At 35.4% G+C, this 21,209-nt stretch overlaps 1 protein-coding gene across 2 annotated transcripts in view; it reads right to left on the bottom strand.

Annotated features, from left to right (window-relative positions):
* The window catches only part of CSMD3 (CUB and Sushi multiple domains 3), an 886,927-nt gene that overhangs the window by 135,276 nt on the left and 730,442 nt on the right, over window positions 1-21,209 (bottom strand). For both annotated transcript variants that reach the window (XM_059671887.1, XM_059671888.1), the window contains 4 exons: window positions 15,482-15,595; window positions 14,886-14,981; window positions 13,104-13,307; window positions 6,517-6,641 (listed from right to left, as the gene is read on the bottom strand). In XM_059671887.1, the coding sequence (XP_059527870.1) occupies window positions 6,517-6,641; window positions 13,104-13,307; window positions 14,886-14,981; window positions 15,482-15,595 (539 nt within the window). The remainder of the gene's footprint in view (window positions 1-6,516; window positions 6,642-13,103; window positions 13,308-14,885; window positions 14,982-15,481; window positions 15,596-21,209) is intronic.

Genomic DNA, 21,209 nt, shown 5'->3' with positions numbered 1-21,209 from the left:
CTAGGACTATCCTGGATACTTATATTTTCCTTTATTTGCATAACCTTTGTTCAATTTCCTGCCTTTTTTTAAATTTTTTAAAAAATTCCCCATCAAATTATTTTATTAGGTTAATTAAACAGCTTAATGATGATTCATTTTGTTCGGTACCCTTCTAGAAAATACTTCAAGTTTTAAATGAACTTTCCATATATCAAACAAAATTAACCCTACACAAAAGTTTTAACATTATTATCCCTTGTGCACATAATTAATAGGTCTCAATATACATGACCAAAATGATACTTTGTAATTGATTTATGTACATCTTTTATTTTATGAAGGGAATGGTAATAACTAAATCACTGTGAAAGTCCGTAAGTTCGATAAGGGAAATGCTGGAGTATAATCCTCTCAGTGTCTTAAATTTTATTTAAAGAAAGAGCATGTGTTAGTTTGTTGCACTTCAGTTGGCACAGCTTGAGCTTGGCAAGAAGCCACAGGACCCTCACCACTGCGGATCTTATCTTTCTCTTTGGTTATCACATATTTTACAGTTTTGGAGCAGGGAAAGGAATAACTATGAAAATTCATTTATTTTATTTAGCTAAAATATGTATAGATGTGAGCACGACACATTCGCTAAATAATTACAACAATCACATTCATTAAAAATGTCTAATCCACAAAATAGTCCCTCACCATTCTTCCATTCAAGTGAATGCTAGTGTCTCCTCTCATGGGGTGAGTGCCACCTGGCAGCACATACCCTGCCTGAGTGACAGGCATCATGCCCACTGGCAATGTTCCAGGACAGGAAGAAGACCAGAATTAAAGCCGCATGATTGTAACATAATGACCACCTCCTTGATCTATGATCAAATCTACCTGAGTTTTCTTTCCCTTCAATTCAGGAAAAGCTAAGATCACATTCAGCTTTAACAGGATTCCTGCAGGAATTAACATTTAAGGTAAGCTAAATGTACTGTGAGATTTCCCTCCCCCCCCAAAAAAAAAAAAAAATCGTTCAGTTAGTAAAAATGTAGAGAAGTCAAGCCATGAGGTGGATTTAGTGAACCATTAATAATCCAATTTAGCCACAGTAGAGGGAATTTACATAAAAGGAAATATGCATGCCAAGTTTGGAAAAATAGAGAAAAGTTCGAGTAGAGCTGGGTGGATTAATAAAGGAGACTTCAGAGTTAGAATGCCTGAGTTTGGAACTTCCTGCTCCCTCTACTCGGGAGCTTTTGCAAGAATCTCTAGGGTTTTATTGGCATGCTGCCCTGGAAGAGTAGTTGTGCACTATGCCTTAGATGACTTACATAAATCATTCTAATCAAGGTACCTGATTCATAACTTTGTTGTAAAAATCAAATTACTTTTAGCTTAGGAGAGTGCTCAGTTTATATTCACCAAAATAATTATGCAACAGAGGGGTGTATTCCACCGAAGGTTTTAGAAGGGAATAGAGGGAGCATAATCAAGACTGGGCTTTGGAGTACCGCACTGGGTGAAGGAAATAAAGGTGAAAAGACAGTTTTCATATCTATTGCGGTAGCCTGTGTGAGAAGCAATGAAAGACTAAAGTAGGCTGGAGGCAGGAATAGTAGAAAGAGTTACCCAGTTGTCACATGTGTTGAGATAGGGAAAGTTATTAGATTCTGTATGGTTTGAACAGGGGAAGGAAGTGAAAAACAAAAACAAAACAATTTAAGAGTAATTTTTCTTTTTTTTTTCCTTACTCATTGAGATCAGATCAGCAGTAAGAACAAAAATGTAGGTATCTCCAAAATAACCTATTACCTTGGTGAGAGGAAGAAAATACATTTAATTCTGGTTCTAGATACATGGGCACAGCAGACTAAATAATGCTCCCAAAGACATCAAATCCACATCCCTAGAGCTTGTGAGTATTGCCTTATACAGAAAAATGTTCTTCCACATTTGATTAAACTAAGGATCCTGAGAGAGGGAGATTGTCCGGGATGATGCAGGTGAGCCCTGAATGTGATCTAACTGATTCTTCTAATAAGAAATATGCCAAGGGAGATTAGACCCAGACAGAAGAGGAGAAGGCAAAGTGACCACTGAGGCAGAACTTGGAGGGCTGTAACCAGACACCGAGGAATGCAGGCAGCCAGTGCAAGTTGGAAAAGGCAAGGGAAGGATTCCCTGCAGCCTGGACAGGGGAGAAGGCTCTCCATTCTCAGCACCATGGTTTCAGCGCATTTAAATAGACTTGGAGCTTTTGGCCTCCAGCACTGTGAGTGAGAGAATACATTTACATCATTTTAAGCTACCAAATTCATGGTAATTTGTTACAGCAGCCACAGAAGATTAATACAATTTGCTACTAGGATTCTGGGCACATCATAAATGTCGTTTGGCATCATAAAGGGTGTAGACGACACAAGTAAAATGAATGAGCACAAACTATGACAAAAACCAAAGAGTCAAGTGAAAGATATTTAAAAAAAGGAGCAACTGATTCAGTGTTTGGAGGTACTTTGCATTAGGAGTTATTCGTCATGGACAATTTTTTAAGGTAATGAATTAGCAATTATTAAAGCCAGATATCCCTCATATAGATATTCAAATCCCATTTGACTTTGTGTGAAATATTATATTAATGGTGATCATTTTATAAATTGAGGCAATTAAGTAACCAATATTTTTTCTGTGGCTCATTACATAAAGATTGCTCCTTGCTTCATAACTCTGTTACCGTTGAATGCAGTCCTTTTAGAATTCTCCCTTCCATATACTTTGCTAAAATGAACAGGCAAACAAATGAATATCCTTCTGCCCCCCAAACTTCACAAACAATATTAATAAAAAAATTGATCTATTTGTGGAGGTTATTTCCAAAGGATGCTCAGCATGTCAAATGTTTCTACTCTTCTTTCCACAAACGATTGTCCCATTTCATCTCATATAGGATTTATTGGAAATTCATAAAATTCCTTATTCATAGATATATTCAGCCCAACAGAGTAAAATAAAAGCAGCATTATTTCATACTTGGTGTACTAGCCAGGTGGCTTTAAGATGAAGTTAGTGAAATTTTAAAATATGTTATGTATTACATATGTATGCATGTATGCAACTGTTATAGAATTTCCTTTGATTTAGTGGTATATTTAAAATTAGCATACTTATAAGAGGTTAATTAGAAAAAAGTGCTTGGTAGTCCTTTAGAGAATTTAAAATTATAAGTTCAATATGCTTCACACTCTGTAAGTTTGATAAATGCTCTGCTAAATTTAAAACTGTTTTCCAAAGTGCAATCATTAAACTAAATGCTTTCTCAGTCATTTTATAGTGTCATTTATGTGTGTCCAATTTTGAATAGTGTTTGACTAGAACAACGGATATATAACATACTTTTTCTGCAGATTTCTTTTATTTTTCTTTTAATCCTCACCAGAGGATATTTTTCCATTGATTTTTAGAGAGAATGGAAGAGAGAGGAAAAGACAGAGAGAAATATCGGAGAGAAACACATCGATTGGTTGCCTCCTGCACAGGCCCTGACAAGGGCCTGGGCCAGGGAGGAGCCTGCAAACAGAGGCATGTGCCCTTGATTGAAATGGAACCCAGGACCCTTCAGTCTGCAGGCTGATGCTCTACCCACTGAGCCAAAACTATAGGGCTGCAGATTTCTTATTAGTTTATCATATAGTGTTAACACCTTAAAATAATCCCAAACTTTGCTGACTGGATAGGTATTCACTGGTTCATTTTCAAAATAGCACTGTGCTATCTGCTGTAACAGACCTGATTACTACCCTCCCAAGCTTACAAATAAGTAATAGCAGTAAAACATGATAGATGTTTTGACAATGAAAATACAGGAATCTATGAGAACATATGGCATGGGGACTTAACCTCACCTTAAGTTTATGGCAGGTCTCAACTGTTTCTCAACTGAGAAATTGTTTCTTAGTTGAGACACACAAATAATGATTAAGAGTAGACAAGTAAAAGGAGATTGTAGAGTGTGTTGCAGGCAGAGGGAGCAATATGCACAAAGGCCCAGAGGCAAGAGAGAGCTAGGCTTTGATAAAGAACTAAAATGGTGTCAATGGAATAGGGAAGGCATGGACACAAAGCACAAAGAAGTAATCAACTGTGTCAAGGAGTTAACGATATAAAAGACAGGAAATCCAGGCATTGTAAGCAGGAAAGTGATAGTATTAGATTTATATTTTTAGAACTTACACTATTTGTCTTATGGGAATAGAATGACAGAGAATAAGAACCTGGGACAGGGATGATGGCTACCAAATCCTAAGGGGTAAAAGTCTGGATGGAAAGAAATAGACTTACTCTAATTTGTAGAAGACAGGCTGACAGTTTACAATGAAGAGTAGAGGACAGAGAAAACTCCTCAAGATTTCTGGCTTGTGCAACTGAATAGATTCAGGACTCATTCTGAGACAGAGCACACTGGAAAAAATTCCCAATTTTCATAAAAAAAAATGAAGTCAATTTTGAACAGGATGAATCTGAGATGCCAGCAAGAAGGTTAGCAGAAAATGTCCAGTTGGACAGTTGGATGGGCAAAAGTAGATTTACAGTTGTGAGTACACGAAACAGAGTTTATTTTTGTATTATTATTTATTAATTATCATATTACTAGAGGCCCAGTGCACGAAATCGTGTGCACATAGAGTCCCTAGGCCTAGCTTGCAATCAGGGCTATTTTCCACCTGCTCGCCAGTTCCTGGCCACCTGCTGCCGCCACTAGCAACCCAGTTCCCCTTGCAGGTCCTAGACTCACCCAGCCGCAGCTGCTGCCAGCCAGCTGGTTTCCCTCACAGGCCTCCCACCTCATAGCGACTGGCTGAGAGGTCGTTCTGGTCATTATACTTATGGTCTGGCCTTTTAATATATAGGATTTTCCATATGAACAACTGTAAACCTACTTTTTCCATACTTTGTATAGCATACAGCTTAGGTCAAAGGTTTAGGATAGCTATTTAAGTTTTGAAATCATCATTTATTCAGTCCTTTATTTAAAAAAAATGTTTTGGGGGAACATGGTACAATACACAGATTTTGTAACATAGAAACCTACACCTGACACCTATATGACCACGTTGACCAATGTCACTCCAACATATTGAATTTAAAAAATGTTTTCTGATTGTCTATTGCGATTGAGTCCTAGGCATCAGCAGATAAGGGCAGTAGGGGCCATAGACAGAGACAAGGTGGCAGAGAGAGTGGTGTGAGGTGAGATGAACAAAGGCCATGGAAACTCCCATGCATTTGAGGAGTTGAAGAGGAAGAAGAGGCCCTGTTCCTAGATGTCCAAGCAGAAGCTATAGCTATAGAAAACAAACAAACAAAAAAATCCAATCGAGCACTGGTACCATGGAAACTAAGAAAAGTGTTTTAAGAGTGAGGGGAACATCTCAGGACAGAATGTTACCTACAGGAGAAGCAACACAATGGATTCAATGAGAGTCCTCAGTGATCACTGTGCAAAGGGCTCACTTAGAGCAGTGGGTGCTGAAGCCACATTTCAGGGACTAGAAGGAAAATGCCAGTGTCTTTATTATTTTAGGATGAGATAGGAATGGACAAGATGATGTTAATATAGAAGAAGCTTTAGATTAATCTTCAGAGTTAGATGATGTAGTAAATGTTTTTATGAAGATTCTAAAAGTATTACCTTATGTCAGAATCCCTGTTCCTAAATTATTTTTTTCCTAAAACCCTTGTTAATTTTACTGCTAATAAGACAGGATTGATTAGTTATCTCCAATTTTATAAATTGGCCATAAAGTGGTAGCACAGTTAATCAGAATATAAGGTTAGATCTACAACCTTTTGATCTTTAATACCCGTAAAAAGTCTGAACATATGCGTTTTATGTTTTCTTATTGGTTTTCCGACCTATTTTACTCCTGACACCTGTCAAGTAATTTTTTGAATTTTCTGAAATATTATAAAGGTAAATCCAAAAATAGTAAATCGTTTGCTATTGCTCAGTGCATGGCTTAGAAATGGATATGGTTGCAATTTTGATCAGTAGCATAGGGGAGAAAGTCTGCTGGAAGGTTTTTTGAAAAGTTGTCTTGACCACTGTAAAGGTACATAAGACAGAGACGTTTGGCTTTGGGCATTGGACAGTGCTATGCTGGGGGCTGTCCCAGCCCTCTCAAGGCCATGAGCAAGGAAGCCCAACAGGCTCAGGATGGCAGAGCAGAGCGATGGAAAACACCTGGGTCAAGAATGATACAACGGAACCTTTAAAATTAAAAAAAACACACACAAACTCCTTGAATCACCTTACCCCAAGGTTACATATTATGTGGAGCAATACATTTTTCTTATTGCTTTTGCCATTTTGCATTGTCCTTCTGTTACTTGTAGGTGAAAAAAATTAATAACAAGTATTTTTCTATTAAATTCAACCATGTCAGTCAAAAGGCTATACCTTTAGCAATCATGGATGTCCTGTCATCTCTGAAAAGATTAATTTCAAATACACAATGAGAAGAAGACATTTTTAAATATCCTTACTTGGATGCCAGCTCCCTCTGGCACTGTGATCTTCCATACACAATTCAGATTGTTGTCATAAGGCTCGGGGTAACCAGGAGACAAAATTGTCCCTTTGCGCTTAGTTAAAATTCCTCCACAAGGCACTAAAAAGTAAAGCAGCCCAAGTGAGGAAGTTAATTCTGATGCAGAGGATTGAAATAAGGCTAAAGGTCAGAGCTATTATCTTGGACAGATGCTAGACTTGCCAGTATAACCAAATCATGCTGTTCTTTTAAAATTCATAAGAACAATATACAATAAATCTTCCTATATCACAGAAACTTGTAGAATTAATAGGATACATTAACGGATAACCTTACAATTCTATATCTAAAATCATATAATTAACTCAATAATAAGCATGCCATTTATAATACATTACTAAAAAGTACATTGACACATTCACATTAAAAGATTTTCATATCGAGATACAAATTTTTTGAAGAGTTATTTTATATTTGTTACCTTTCTCTTCATGCATCCTATGAGAGTAATAGCGTCCTTTGAGGGGTGATGATGATAAGGATTATGTTACCATCATAGCATTTATAAAGAGCTTACTATTTGCCGGGCACTCTTACAAGCACTTTATATATTTTACCTCATTCAAACCTCCCAACAATCCAATGAGATAGGGGCACATATACTCCCCATTTTACAGCTGAGGACACTGAGTCATGAAGAGATTAAATAACTTGTCCAACACCACACAGTTTATAAGAGAAAGAGCTGGGATTTGAATCCTGGTAGTTTGACTCCAAATTCCATGTTCGTCAGTGAAAGGAAGATACTCGGTATGGCAGTGCCAGTCCAGTTGTTGCCAGAACAACCATTATATAAAAGAAGCATATGGACCTGCTCTAAAGTTTTTTTTTAAAAAAAGGGTTTCTATCAAAGGTATTAATTTTAAAGCAAAATTTTCATACAACTAGTAGTATCAGCTTGGTTCGGGGCATGTCCTAATTTATAATTTTAAATATAGTGTGATGTTGGGAATGTTCCTTAAACTCTCTGAAACTCAGATTCCTTGTCTGTGAAATGGCAGTAGAATTGTTTCCTAAAGGCTTTTGTGAAAATATAGCATGATAGTTTACATAAATAAGCTAGTATATTACTTAGAAGACAGAAAGAAGTCAATAAATCATATTTCCTTTTGCAACTACTATTATTTTTTAATGTTTTTATTGATTTTTAGAAAGAGAGGAAGGGAGAGGGATGGGGAGAGAGAGAGAGAGAAAGAGAGAGAGAGAAGAGAGAGAGAGAGAGAGAGAGAGAGAGAGAGAGAGAGAGAGAGAGAGAGAGAGATTGGCTGCTACATGCCCCCTATCTGGGGTCAAGTCCACAACCCTGGCATGTGCCCTGACTGGGAATCAATCCTTGACCTTTTGATGCAGGGACAACTCTAAACCAACTAAGCAGGGTCCAACTATCAGTATTTTAGTTACCAATGACATTGTTATCCTAGGGGCATTTGTCCTAGTGTGGATCTAATGGTGAGATATCAAAATATATCTTTTGTAATATTTTTTACAAAGTTCATAGTACAGTACAGTGCAACTTCCAAAGTCAAATGCAAAAACCTAGGGTAATTACTCAAGAGAGTGCTGGCAAATGTTTTTTTTTTTTTTTTTAATAGTGTTGGTGTTGATTTTAAATGAGATAATGCTTAATAGTGTGCTTCATACAAATGTTAATACTTGCTATTATTATATTTTACAACTTTTTCATGGATGGGTGGATGGATGAATCAATGAATCAATGAATGCGGGTTCAGATCCTGTATATATTTCTTCATCTATTCCTTTCACACTATAAGCAAAGATGATATAGACAGGTATTGTCATGGAACCAATGCAAATAAAGTAGTTCTTTCAGAGTCTCTAAAGAACTTTGAAAAAAACAAACCCAGATAAGGGTAATGGAATAAGCAGCAGGTTAAAGACTCTGCCTAAGGCTAGTAAGTAGCAGGCTCAGGGACTTTTCAAAAGAGACCTCCACTACAAATACTTATGCCTAAGGCCATATATTGCAAGAGCTATTAGTGGCTGCAGGGGGTTATTTAAATCACAGAGACTCAGAGAACTTGAGGTTTTATGATACTAAAAAATTTAAGAAATCTGAAGCATACAAGGTCAAATTTGGAAGATAGTCCTCAACATAGTTTTCAATTTTAAATTTGTTCCAAGTCCAATGTTCTTATCAAAATATTACTGTACGGTATTGCAATTTATTGGCGAACGGCTTGATAGAACAGATTTGTATAAGATTATTAAATTTTATTTACATGCTGATATTTAAATGTGTGTATCCCCTAACTTAGTACCTGACCATTTTAACTATAAGCACAGCTTGCATAACATACCTAATGGGGCTGCTTTCCAGTCAACAATTTAATTCCAGTATGTCAGTTTAAGCAATATTATGGAACACTTTATTGTGTTTTAATATGGCAGGGAAAAAAAGGAGTGTTGATAGCAGCAATATGAACTGTGAAACTAAAACAATACAATTGAGATGGAAATCATTAAACATATACAAAACTATTTTCTTTTCATTTCAATTGGATGCTCATTTGGCTTAAGCTGTTAACTGGAGCATTCATTGAACACTAAAGGCTGAGAAATACAATAATTATGCATAAATAAATTGTCAAATAGTATATCTAAACTATAGAGTATAGATAGAGAATTTTTCCTCTCTCAGAATAAAATTACACATACAATGTATAAATCTACTGTTTATGTTTAATCTGTGTACTAGAGGCCCAGTGCATGAATTTGTGCATGGATGGGGTCCAGCTGGCCCACCCTAGTCAGGGCCAATTGGGCCAGGCTGGCCAGGGGGAGAGGTCGTGGGTGGTTGGCGGGCCTCCTGGGAGGAGGGGATGTAGGCGGTTGGCCGGCTGCCCCCACCCCCTGGTGGAACTCCTGGTGGAGGAGACAATTTGCATATTAGCCTTTTATTATAAAGGCTAGGGATTCTCAGAGGAGCATGAATCTTAAGGTGGTTTGCAAAGGTCTAACCAAGCAAAGTGAGCAAGAACATCACCAAGTGGTAAAAGGCTGAAATTAAAAGGCCTGGGCCCGGGGGGACAAAATGAGGGGGGCATCTGTAATAATTTAAACAATACATATAAATTGAAAACATACAAAACAAATGAAAAATAACCCATGTACCCTAGACTCAAGAAGTTGGCCAATTGTTCTGAGGAGACAGAGAGAAGTAGGGCAGATAGGAGCGGGACCACAGGAAGGGAAAACAGAACCAGGAACCCATCAGGTGGCGTTACTAAGGCACCCCAACTGGGCGGGGAAGGAGGGGTGCATGCAAAAAGGCATAAACTTTTTAACAGGACCAATCAGGAGCTAGCAAGGCTGTCTCCACCCCCAAACTAAAAGCGCTTCCTCTTGCTGCTCTCTTGTCCCCAGCACACAATGGGTTCCTCACCTTCCTGTGGTGGGGAGCACATGGTTTATGGCCATGTGGACCTCCACACGTGGACTAATAGGTTTTAATTCCCATGGATACTCTCAATAAACTTTGGCTCCACTAACTGTTTTTTGTCCTTGACTTCATTCTTTGGTTTCACAAGACAATGAACTCAGACTCAACATCCCATATTTTGATTCTAGTTTGACCTCAACAAAAATTCAGGAAATAACAGTTCTTTGTTAAAATTCAATCTTTAAATTAATGTGTAGTGAACACTTATTATGTGCCAGACAGATCCTCTCTCAGTTGAGTAGAAAAACAATATAGTGGCAAGGGAAAGGTCAAGAGTATTAAACAAAATTTAAAAACTATATAATATAGTGGGTTGTTGCTGTAAAAGAAAAGCAGGGTAAGGACGAAGGGAACAAACAGAGGATGGACAGCAGAATATTATTTTAGTTAGGATATATATAAAAAAAAATAACGAAGTAATTCAGTAAAACCAAAAAAATCTCAAGGATGCATGTCCCAAGGAAAAGAAATACAAAGTTCAAATGCCTTAAGAAAGTCCATATTTCATCCATTAACAGATATTGAAAATGAACACAAATGATAGCTAATACTTTAATATCAATCTATGATAACTCTGTACTCAACTCATATTTGAATCTTTAAGACATAAGCTTTTTCTTTTTTGAATATTTTAAGACAACAAATTTCGGTCAGAATATTTGAATCTAAAAATATTTACAGTTAAAAAATAGAAATGCAAAGTATATCTTCACTTATGTAAAGATGAGCAGTTGGACCAAATGGTAAAACCTAAACTGAGCCATCATCTAACTGTCATTTGGAATTATCGCCTTTCTATTTCTTGTCTCACACAGGTTCCGTGTGTCCTTCTGTTAGTATTCAGTTTTCTATAGGGTGAAACATTTTTTAAGTGGTATAAAGTAATATGTCCTTTTTATGTGATCTTGGCAGGAAATAGAAATCATCTGATACAATTTCTATCCCTAAGTATGCACTTTCAAACCAATGAAAAATGAAAGGTGGTCTGTTCTATGTTTAAAGACGCTCCATAGATGCAGTGGCAAATTTCTAAAAAAGCCCAGGGACCTACAAAGAGATGGGTTTTTGACGGAGAGATTGTAATGGTTCCTCAGTTTTTTATCTGTTAACCTTAAAGTAGAAACTGTGTCTGAAACCAGGACAGTACATTAGCATTTACTCCTAAATTTGAATATCAGCCATAGATTTGCATAATCTTTCCTGGCTGGTAGAAGCACCTTGCTGAGATGAATCCATTATTGAATGCTGTAAAAAAAAGTTATTCAATGATGTAAAAGAAAAATTCCTTTTATTTACATGGAATTTTACTTCTGATGGCAAAAACACTGGGATTAGCAAATGGATATGTTTGACATACAAAAAGGCTTTATAATAAGCATATAGGAGTTTTACTCTAAACAAAAATAGCTTATATTTTAAAAATTTAGAATTTTTATTCTCTACCTTCACCTTTCAAAATATTATTTTATTTCATTTTTTCCCTCTTCCTAAAATATTCTTTCATTTTCTTTTTTCCCCCTTTTCTTTCATATCAGCTCATTTCTCCCCTCTATCTTCTTCTTCTTCTTTCTACTCCTATCTCATCATCATATCTTTGTGCCTAAAAGAAATTTCCTTGGATAATGTAATGTTTAAATTTTGCAGGGTTAGAAAAACACAGAGTGAAAACCATTAGTTAAATATATATTTTCAAGGCCAATTAGAATTGTAGTGATTGTTATTGTACTTTTAACTTTATTTTTAACCCTTGCAAACAATAAAAACAAACCAAATATGATTATATGCATATTTTTAAAATCTCTCCTTTTTAACTATTTGTTCTTGAATGCAGCAACTGATGGAAAGAAATTTCTGTCTCTCTAAATAGCTTATTGTAATAAATAATCATTATAATTCTAAAAAACTTGTCATGGTATTTCCTCTAAAATATTTATAGTTAAAAATAAAAATGCAAAGTATATTTTTACTTATGTAAAATTTTCTTAAACATTTTAAGTGTAAAGGAAAATATTATATTCACGAAATGCTAAATTAGTAGAATTGGAAAGAATGACACAGATACCATGCTTCAGCCCTTTCCAAGATGCAAAATCTTCTGTGAAACATAAATTTTAAATATAATAACTTTAAAGTGTTATTAAATCAACCTATCAACAAATAAAAATCAATAATATCAAATACTTTATCAGCACAGCATATAAATTCTATATTTCAGATCTCATAGCTTTAGAATCTCCTGATTCTATGGTGGAGGATTTGGCAACAACAAAAACAACTTAATTTTAGAATGCATACTAGGTTCCAAGAACTCCGCCAAGGCTTTAAATCATCTAATAGCCACAATAAACCTAAGGAAAGTCCTTTTTTTTTAATCCATATAGGAATCGAGAATCAGGTTATGTAAATTTTCCAGGATTATGTAGTAACTCACTGCTCTTCAGTGTCACAATAAAAGCCTAGATTATTACCCAAGGCTTAATTAACCCTATTCTGAGAACTTACTATACTTCCCAGCTGTTAGGATTTTATTCATTTTTACATGATTCTTTACAACTTTACCCCATTAATTAGGACATTTGCATAAGTATACAAACAGATCTGTTAAAGAGTAACTCACAGCTATTTCAGTACCTATACCACATATGTAGGTACTTTAATAAGCTTCTGTGATCTTTAAAAGACATGCAAATTCTTTACATATTGGCATAGAATTCTTTAAATAAACTTTTAAAAATGAAAAAATAATATTTATTTCAGTAATCCCTTATTAGGAGCATTCAAATTCTATTATTGGAAATATGATGTACATTTTATCCATATAAATCAATAAGTGAGGAAACTTTCCAGCTAATTCAAAACAAACTATTTTTCATTGATTGTGGCATACCCCACTTGCATCAAATATCCACTCTAACTTGAAAATTTAGGTACTTTATAACCAATAAATAATTAAAAATCAATGTATAACTATAAGATCTGAAATAGAAATACTAAAAGATGCAAGATAACTAATTTTGATATAAAGTATGTACAATGATAATGCACAGAAATTTACTACTTACCAATACAGGTGGGTAAGGAATCATTCCACTGGGCCAAAGAATTGGGCACTGTATCACACCTAATTGCAATGGATCCATGGAGAATATATCCTGGATTGCATTCAAAAAGAACCAATGAACCAACAGCAAATTCATTGCCAATCCTTCTTCCGAATCTTGGTTCAGGCACAGAACTGCACTGTGTAGAACTTGTTCTAGGAACAGCTGCATACAAACAATTATTGATTTTAACTTCATATTAAATACATACTTAAAAATGTAGCTTTTTAAGAAGATTTCAAAGAAATCTCCACTTTTTATCAAAACTTCAATTAAAAATTTGAATACATTTCTAAAAGTTTTAAAAGTAATACAGAATATAATACAACTTAAAATGAATATTGTCATCAAGATCTTTTAGTTAAAAATATTTTGCTTCATTCCTTTAAACATCAACTAAAGTATTTTTCTATTTTTTGTTTTACCAAACTCTTATTAATATAGCAAAGTAGTATGAGTTATATATTTCAATTTTTGGGGTGATCAATGAATGATATATATATATATTTTTTAAACTGGTATACCAAGGTCCAAAAATACATGGCAGATTACATGAAGTAATGTCAAATTTTTTTTCAGTAGTTGTTTCTTAAAAACATAGATTTGAAAAAGAAAACACAACACTTCATTAATTTCAGAGCATGTTTACAAACTTAGTGTTCAAACATGTTTGTTATTGATGAATACTATAACTACATTCAGACTAAGCGGAAGTCAGACAGATTAACAACAATAGAAGTTTATCTTTTAGTAATCGTATAACATCAAATGTGAAATTGCTCATAGAATTATTATGTCCTTTAACTGTGAGGGTGTTTTTGTTTTATTTTTATTTTATTTTTTTGGTTTAGTAAAATAGAATGATAACAGGATGTTTTTTCTTTTTAAAACACATACAGATGGGATTACAGAGTTTGACAACAGCCCAAAAAATGATATGATGAAATCCAAATAGATTGATTCCTTTTATGTGATTAAAGTAAAAGTAATTCAACTTTTATAGTGCCTTTAAAATTCATAATACCCCACATTGTTTACACAAGGAATACTATTAAAAATAAGACAGTGCAATATAACCAATATTATAAATGGACTAAGAGGGCTTAATAAAAATATCAAATCACAAATGATTATAGTTTTTAAGAAAGTTCAAGATACATTTGAGAATACTACATGATCACATATAACTTAAAATATTTCAAATAATAACTCAATATAGGTTAATGATAATATAGAAAATTGTCCATAAAAGGTGAGAAAAACTGTGTAAACCAATGTTTAATTGCACAAAAATATTTAGTAGCCATGAAGAACATTTGAATTCTCCTGAGAATGAGAAAATAAAATTTTTGAATGAAGTGATGAGTTCCTTGGCATATCTAAGTACATCAGCACAGAATTTTGTACAATTCAATTTAGAGATCTAGACTATGAGCAAAATAGGTTATGCAGAAACTAAAGAATTATCATAAAAAAATAAGTGTTTTGAAAAGAATATGTTGGAAGAAAGGAAAATCATACTATTAACTTGAGAATGATAATGAAAGCAAAAGATATTTTTTTGACTTTGGTCAAGGTAATAGTGCTATAGTGATGGGGAACGAACAGAGAAAAACTGTTAAAAGGAAAACAACTTTTATCTCTCCTATATGATTATGAGAATCTGATCATTCAATAACTCTGAACACAGCATGGAAACCGAAATCATTCCTTAGTGTGTTTCTAGGCTACCGGGTCACTTACCTTGATAAACAAAGTGAAATCCCTTAGCTGTTATTGGTCCAACTGAAGTAAATCGAATTGTGATCTGATTACCTGAACTCAGTGGAAGTGATTCTCCTACTCAACAAAACAAACACTAAGATATCATAAATAATTTCATTCAGTAAACCTAACAAATTATATTTACACTGTCATTTGAAAATGTGAGTCTATGTTCTATCAAATTACGTCAATATATCCTACCACTGACAATATATTTCCAATGGGTTCAGCTTTAATTTTAACTTTTTACTGGCAGGCTTTCATTACATTTTGAAACATATCGCCTCATTCTTTAAAGAATCCTTAAATATGTTATATCACAATAAACACCAGAAACTAAGAGACTAAATATTATATTTACTTGATTACAATCCCAGCAAATGGTTGTATTTGTCTCAAGCATTTGATTTACTATTAATTGTGTTTCTATTTTTTTAAAAGAAATAACGAGTAATTCTAGTTTCAGTTTACTTTATCTCTAATATGGATGACATAAATCTCAACTTTCACTACAATATCAATCAAAGTCAGTCTTTAATCAATAACTGATGCATGGCAGTGCTATTAAAGGATACCTGAATGGGATCCTGAGAGGGAAGATAACAGAGAAGATTGCTGAGTTGGCCCATCATACACCTCAACAACATCGTGGAGTGATGTCTGGAAAAATACAAACTGGCCAAACACCACTGATCAACAGGAACCAGGAGAAGCAAACAAATCACCAACCATCCAAAAACAAAAAACAAACAAAAAAAATAGAAAGAGGAGGAGAGAGAGAACAAAGTATTACAATATAATAGTCATCTTTTTTCTACCTTTAACAAAAGGATAGGTGCCAATTGATTGATATGCCTGACACATTTATTTCAGGTCATAAAAGTAATGACCATGGCCTAAAAACAATAAGATTTTAGGAAGGTTATTTAAAAAAAAATAAATGGAATGTGTATAACATTTAATTTAGATCAGAAACCATAAGGTTGGTGATTAATGCTTTATAAAAACTAATTTTTAAAAATTTTCCCATTGGTATTTTGATTTTTATCACTTTGTGACTCTCTTCTCTTTTTCTAATTTTTTTTCTCCTCTTTTATGTGAGATAGACAAAGTTTTAATTTGGGGAAACTTTTTTGCATATCGCTTTTAAAATACTATCCCATTAAGTTTCACAGAAAAATATCAGTAAGATACTTTTCAGGTATAGTGTTTAATCCACATTTATTGTTAAACTTCTGCCAAAGTAAATAAATTCTATTTATTATGCCTTAGTAATTGAGATATTACACAATTTTCTAAAGTGGTTGCATTTTCATGGTAAGTACAGATCTGAAGTACTTAACAAGGAGCTTTATAAGTGTCTTTTTTAAACTTAATTTCATACTTTTTCTTAAATTCTATACTAATTTTAAGTGCAGAAATTATAACTTCAAATATCCTGTTCCAGAAGAGAAATCAGCTTGTATTTTGTGTTTTTTAAAAAGAAATGGATAATAAAATTTATTCGTAAGACATTGCTTAGGTAGAAATACTGTGGGGTTGAAAAGAGCATGATTTTTTAAAAGTCTGATAATATAAAAGCAAGGTAACTTTTAATAAATTCAAGATCACATTACTGTAATTAAACTATATATATATATATATATATATATATATATATATATATATATATATATATATATATATTCTTCATATTTTACACCTTAAATCAAGGTTATGATCATCCTGTAGTGTTCTATGAAAACAGGCTACTTCATTGGAAGCATGCTGAGTTTTGCATATGAACAGAACACACACACAAATACTGTATACAAAGCTATCTTCATTCTATTTTATTTTTGGGCCTGCTAAAATAAGCTGGTAATCTCAGTCCAGTTCTTTGTGGGGTAAAAGCAGATGAATAGTATCTGAACACTGAAGTGCTAAATTTCATAAATAATCCTTCTTAAGCCGTTCCCTAGAAGTCATGAAAGCAAATTTATATTTCTACCTAATCATATATATGTAGTCAATTATGTTAATAGTTTGCAAGTCATATAAAACATTGTCAGTTCAGACCTTTTTAAAACATCCATATTTTGGTCTACCAAATCCAAGCTCTTTCAAAAATACTCCAAAAGTTATTAACACAGATTTTGTTTTCTTTTTTTCCCATTTGTTTAGATTGGTGTTTGGATGATCTGCTTTCAAATGTGTCTTTAAAAGTTTCTATTATAATTGCAGACATTGCCACTGTCTTTCCATATGCAGGGACTACCACAGGGACTTTGCTAAATCAAGTACACTGTGTAACAAAGCTCTTGACAAATTACACCTTTTTGGAAGTCATTAGAAAAAAATTTAAGGTTCAACATCCTTTACTCTTTATACCTAAATATCTCAAAGTTGCATTAGGAAGCATGTCCAATTTCCAAGCAAACTGCTACATTTACAAACAACATCTAAAACAACCAAATACATAATGATCCAAGAGTTTTTTCTAAGGATAAACAAACAAACAAAAAAAGCAAGCACAAAATATCCTTCTTTATTCTTGTTTGTAGGCTCTTGTTCTCAATTGTTATTTCTCTACCAATACACCAAAGTTTAGTACCACCTGCAAATTGAGTATGCAGGCCCAGCATGTCAAACTCATGGCCCACAGGCCGCATGCCTTGTTTATTTGGCCTGTGCTAGCCTTTGAGTTTGACATGCTTGTTGTAGACTATAATATTTAACAATATAGCCATTAACACCATTTATTTGTATTACTAGAGGCTCAATGCACGAAATTCATGCAAGGGTAGGCTTTCCTTGCCCCGGTTGCCAGTTCCAGCTTCCCTCTGGCTATCAGCAACTGGGACCTGGGCTTCCCTCTGGCTGCTGGAACCCGGGACATGCAGGCTTCCCTCTGGCTGCCAGAACCCGAGCTTCCCTCTGGCTGTGGGGACCCAGGACCTGGGCTTCCCTCCAGCTGCCGGCACCCGGGCTTTCTCTGGCTGCCTGCAGCTGCCCCCCTCCCCCCCATCTGCACCTGCCTTGGCCTGGCGCTGCCCATGTCCACAGTCACCCCTCCCTCCCCCCCATTGATCACCCCACCAGCTGGTAGCCTGGGCCTCCCTCTGTGGGGCGATCGTGGGGTGATGGCAGGGCCCCCCGACCAATCGCCTTGGCTGGCCTGGTGCCAGTGCATGTCATAGTGTGGTCGTCCAGACAGTCATTCTGCTGTTTGGCTGTTTGGTTGATTTGCATATTACACACATAGATAGATAGATAGATAGATAGATAGATAGATAGATAGATAGATAGATAGATAGATAGAGATGTTAAATAAAGAAAACTGTAGGGCATGCTCTGTTGAGTAACTCATGCCTATAATGTATTGTAGTAATTCTAAAGTGAGGTTAGGGAGAATAAAGAAATGTTGGGGGTTAGGGAGGACTGTGTTGGAACCTGTCTCATTAAGCAATCAGTAAGCTGCTTTTCTTTAACTGTGAACTCACTTTGCATTAACATGGCGAGAGGATATTCTATTCTATTCTATTTTTATTTTTTCATATAATTACTCCTTTTATTTAGTAAAGCATAGGTGGTATACAATGTCATATAATTAATAAAATAATTATATTATTTTAGGGCATCTAATATAGTGACTCGATATTGTTAATATAGTGGCTCGATATTATTTTTATACCTTATAGTGTGATCACCTGAGTAAGTCTAGTAATCATCTGTCACTGTGCAAACATATCACGGTATTATTGACTGCATTCCCCTTCACATTTTTCACCCATCTTCCCAGCCCCCTGCCCTTGGCCAATGGAAATTTTTAATTAAAAATAGCTTGTATTAGAATAAAAATGTTATTTTTGAGAGGATACTGAATCATTATATCAAAGATGACACTATTTAAATTGTAATGATTTTTTTTTGTAGTATAAAGAATCAAGAACACTTGCACAAGTGTTTTTTACACATTATCAGGCTAACAATTGTCTTACTGAACATTACAATTCTGAACCAAATCCCCCCTTCTCAGCCAGAAATTTTAAGAATTAAATGGTAACATTAGTGTTTGCTTTGCCATTCTATCTGTAAATATTTTAATTTACTTAGTGTTCTTATGTCTAGACTAGAGGCCCTGTGCATGAAATTCATGCACTCGGCGGGGGGGGGGGGGGGGGAGGTCCCTCAGCCCAGCCTGAGCCCTCTCACAGTCCAAGAGCCCTCAGGGGATGTCTGACTGATGGCTTAGGCCCGCTCCCCACAGGAAGCCATCAGTCAGACATCCTTAGCGATGCCATAGAGGTGGGAGAGGCTCCCGCCACACCACCACTGCTCTTGCCAGCCATGAGCCCGGCTTCTGGCTGAGAGGTGCTCCTCCTGTGGGAGTGCACTGACCACCAGGGGGTAGCTCCTGAGTTGAGCGTTTGCCCCTGGTGGTCAGTGTGTGTCATAGCGACCGGCCGTTCTGTCATCAGGCTGAAACTGGCTCTCTGACATCCCCCGAGAGGTTCCAGATTGTGAGAGGGCACAGGCCAGGCCAAGGGACCCCACTGGTGCACAATCGGGGCTGGGGAGGGACACGGGAAGTTGGCCAGCCGGGGAGGGACTGCGGGAGGGCTTCAGGGCATGTCTGGCTTGTCTTGCTCAGTCCCAATCGGCTGGACCCCAGCAGCAAGCTAACCTACCAGTCGGAGCCTCTGCCCCCGGTGGTCAGTGCACATCATAGTGAGCAGTTGAGCGGCCTTAGCATATCATTAGCATACTATACTTTGGTTGAATGGCAAACTAGACAACCAGAAACTCAACATATTAGGCTTTTATTATATAGGACAGCAGTAGGCCTTCTGCTCCTAAAATATTCTGAATATTTTACTGCACCCTTTGTATGTTTGAGACTGATGTAGGAAAACATTGTGAAAGACTTTAAGGTGGACCAAAAGACAACTGGTTATTAATTTTTATAAGCAAGATATTATCCAACACACCTTCTGAGTATTCTGTGTTTATGGGGGCTCTGGTATATGTAGTGGATTATTATCTAATGGACAGACTTGTTTTGTATCTATTTGTAAATTCATTTCATCTATCTATCTATCTATCATCTATCTATCTATCTATCTATCTATCCATTATCATTCAAATAAATTTGAATTCTCTTTAGAACCACTATAGCATCTTACTGGTTCCCTCATTAATTCATGACTTAAATTTATATATATATAATTTATAATCTATTTGTAGTATGAGAGCCATGATGTTGCCCTCATTAAAACAAAAACAAAAAATAAAAACATTTTAACACAGATCTAGATGCTGATACTTCAATTTAATGGCTAGACCACCCTTCTATTTCTGGGAGTATAATTAACTCCCATTGCATGGGCTGCTTATGCCTTCTGTAATCATTAGCAACAGTATATCTTCTTTTTATAAGTTTCCAACAGAGATACTGCATTCTATGCATCTCAGCTCCAATTGTCTTCCCCTTTCTCTTGAGATGTGCATGTAGATATGAAAAGCACTTTATTCTTAGGCCATTAGAGTAGCCAGTGATGGCGAGCCTTTTGAGCTCAGCGTGTCAGCATTTTGAAAAACCCTAACATAACTCTGGTGCCATGTCACATATAGAAAATTTTTGATATTTGCAACCATAGTAAAACAAAGACTTATATTTTTGCTATTTATTTTATATATTTAAATGCCATTTAACAAAGAAAAATCAACCAAAAAAATGAGTTTACGTGTCACCTCTGACACGTGTGTCATAGGTTCGCCATCACTGGAGTAGGCTATACACACTAAGCTGCTTCTTAACAGAAACACCAGTTTAAAGGATTTTTTTCTTTCTTCAAGTGTAATAGATGTAAAAATGTTTTAACTCTTTTGTTAAAAATGGCATGTTTATCACATTATGTAAGCTTAAAAAAATAAAAAAGGGAGCCTAGTAAGAATAAACATGTAAAACATCCCTACACATAAGCTTACGCATATCACCTATTTTTATGCCTGAAACTACTTCTGAGCCTCTTATTTTCCACACATTTTATTATAGAATACAGTTTATTAATTCAACTATTATTTATTGATTCTGATCTACGATGTGCCAGCATGGCAGGCAGCTAGACAGACATGAGTAGACCCCCTTAGAGGAGGAACAAGGGGGCTGGAAAATAGCTTCTTATGATTTCAATACAAGCCCTTGTATGGGCTCTCTCTTAAGCATTAAGCCCTCAGGACAATGAGGCCCTGACCTGTATCAAATACTGGCGGACACTTTGGGTTTGTGATTTACTGATGATAGCCTTTCTGACAGGTGTG

Source organism: Myotis daubentonii, chromosome 17 (assembly GCF_963259705.1).
Source record: "Myotis daubentonii chromosome 17, mMyoDau2.1, whole genome shotgun sequence".
NCBI classification, from domain to species: Eukaryota; Metazoa; Chordata; class Mammalia; order Chiroptera; family Vespertilionidae; genus Myotis; species Myotis daubentonii.
Note: the sequence above shows the minus strand (reverse complement) of the source record. Positions and strands in the feature narration are given on the sequence as shown.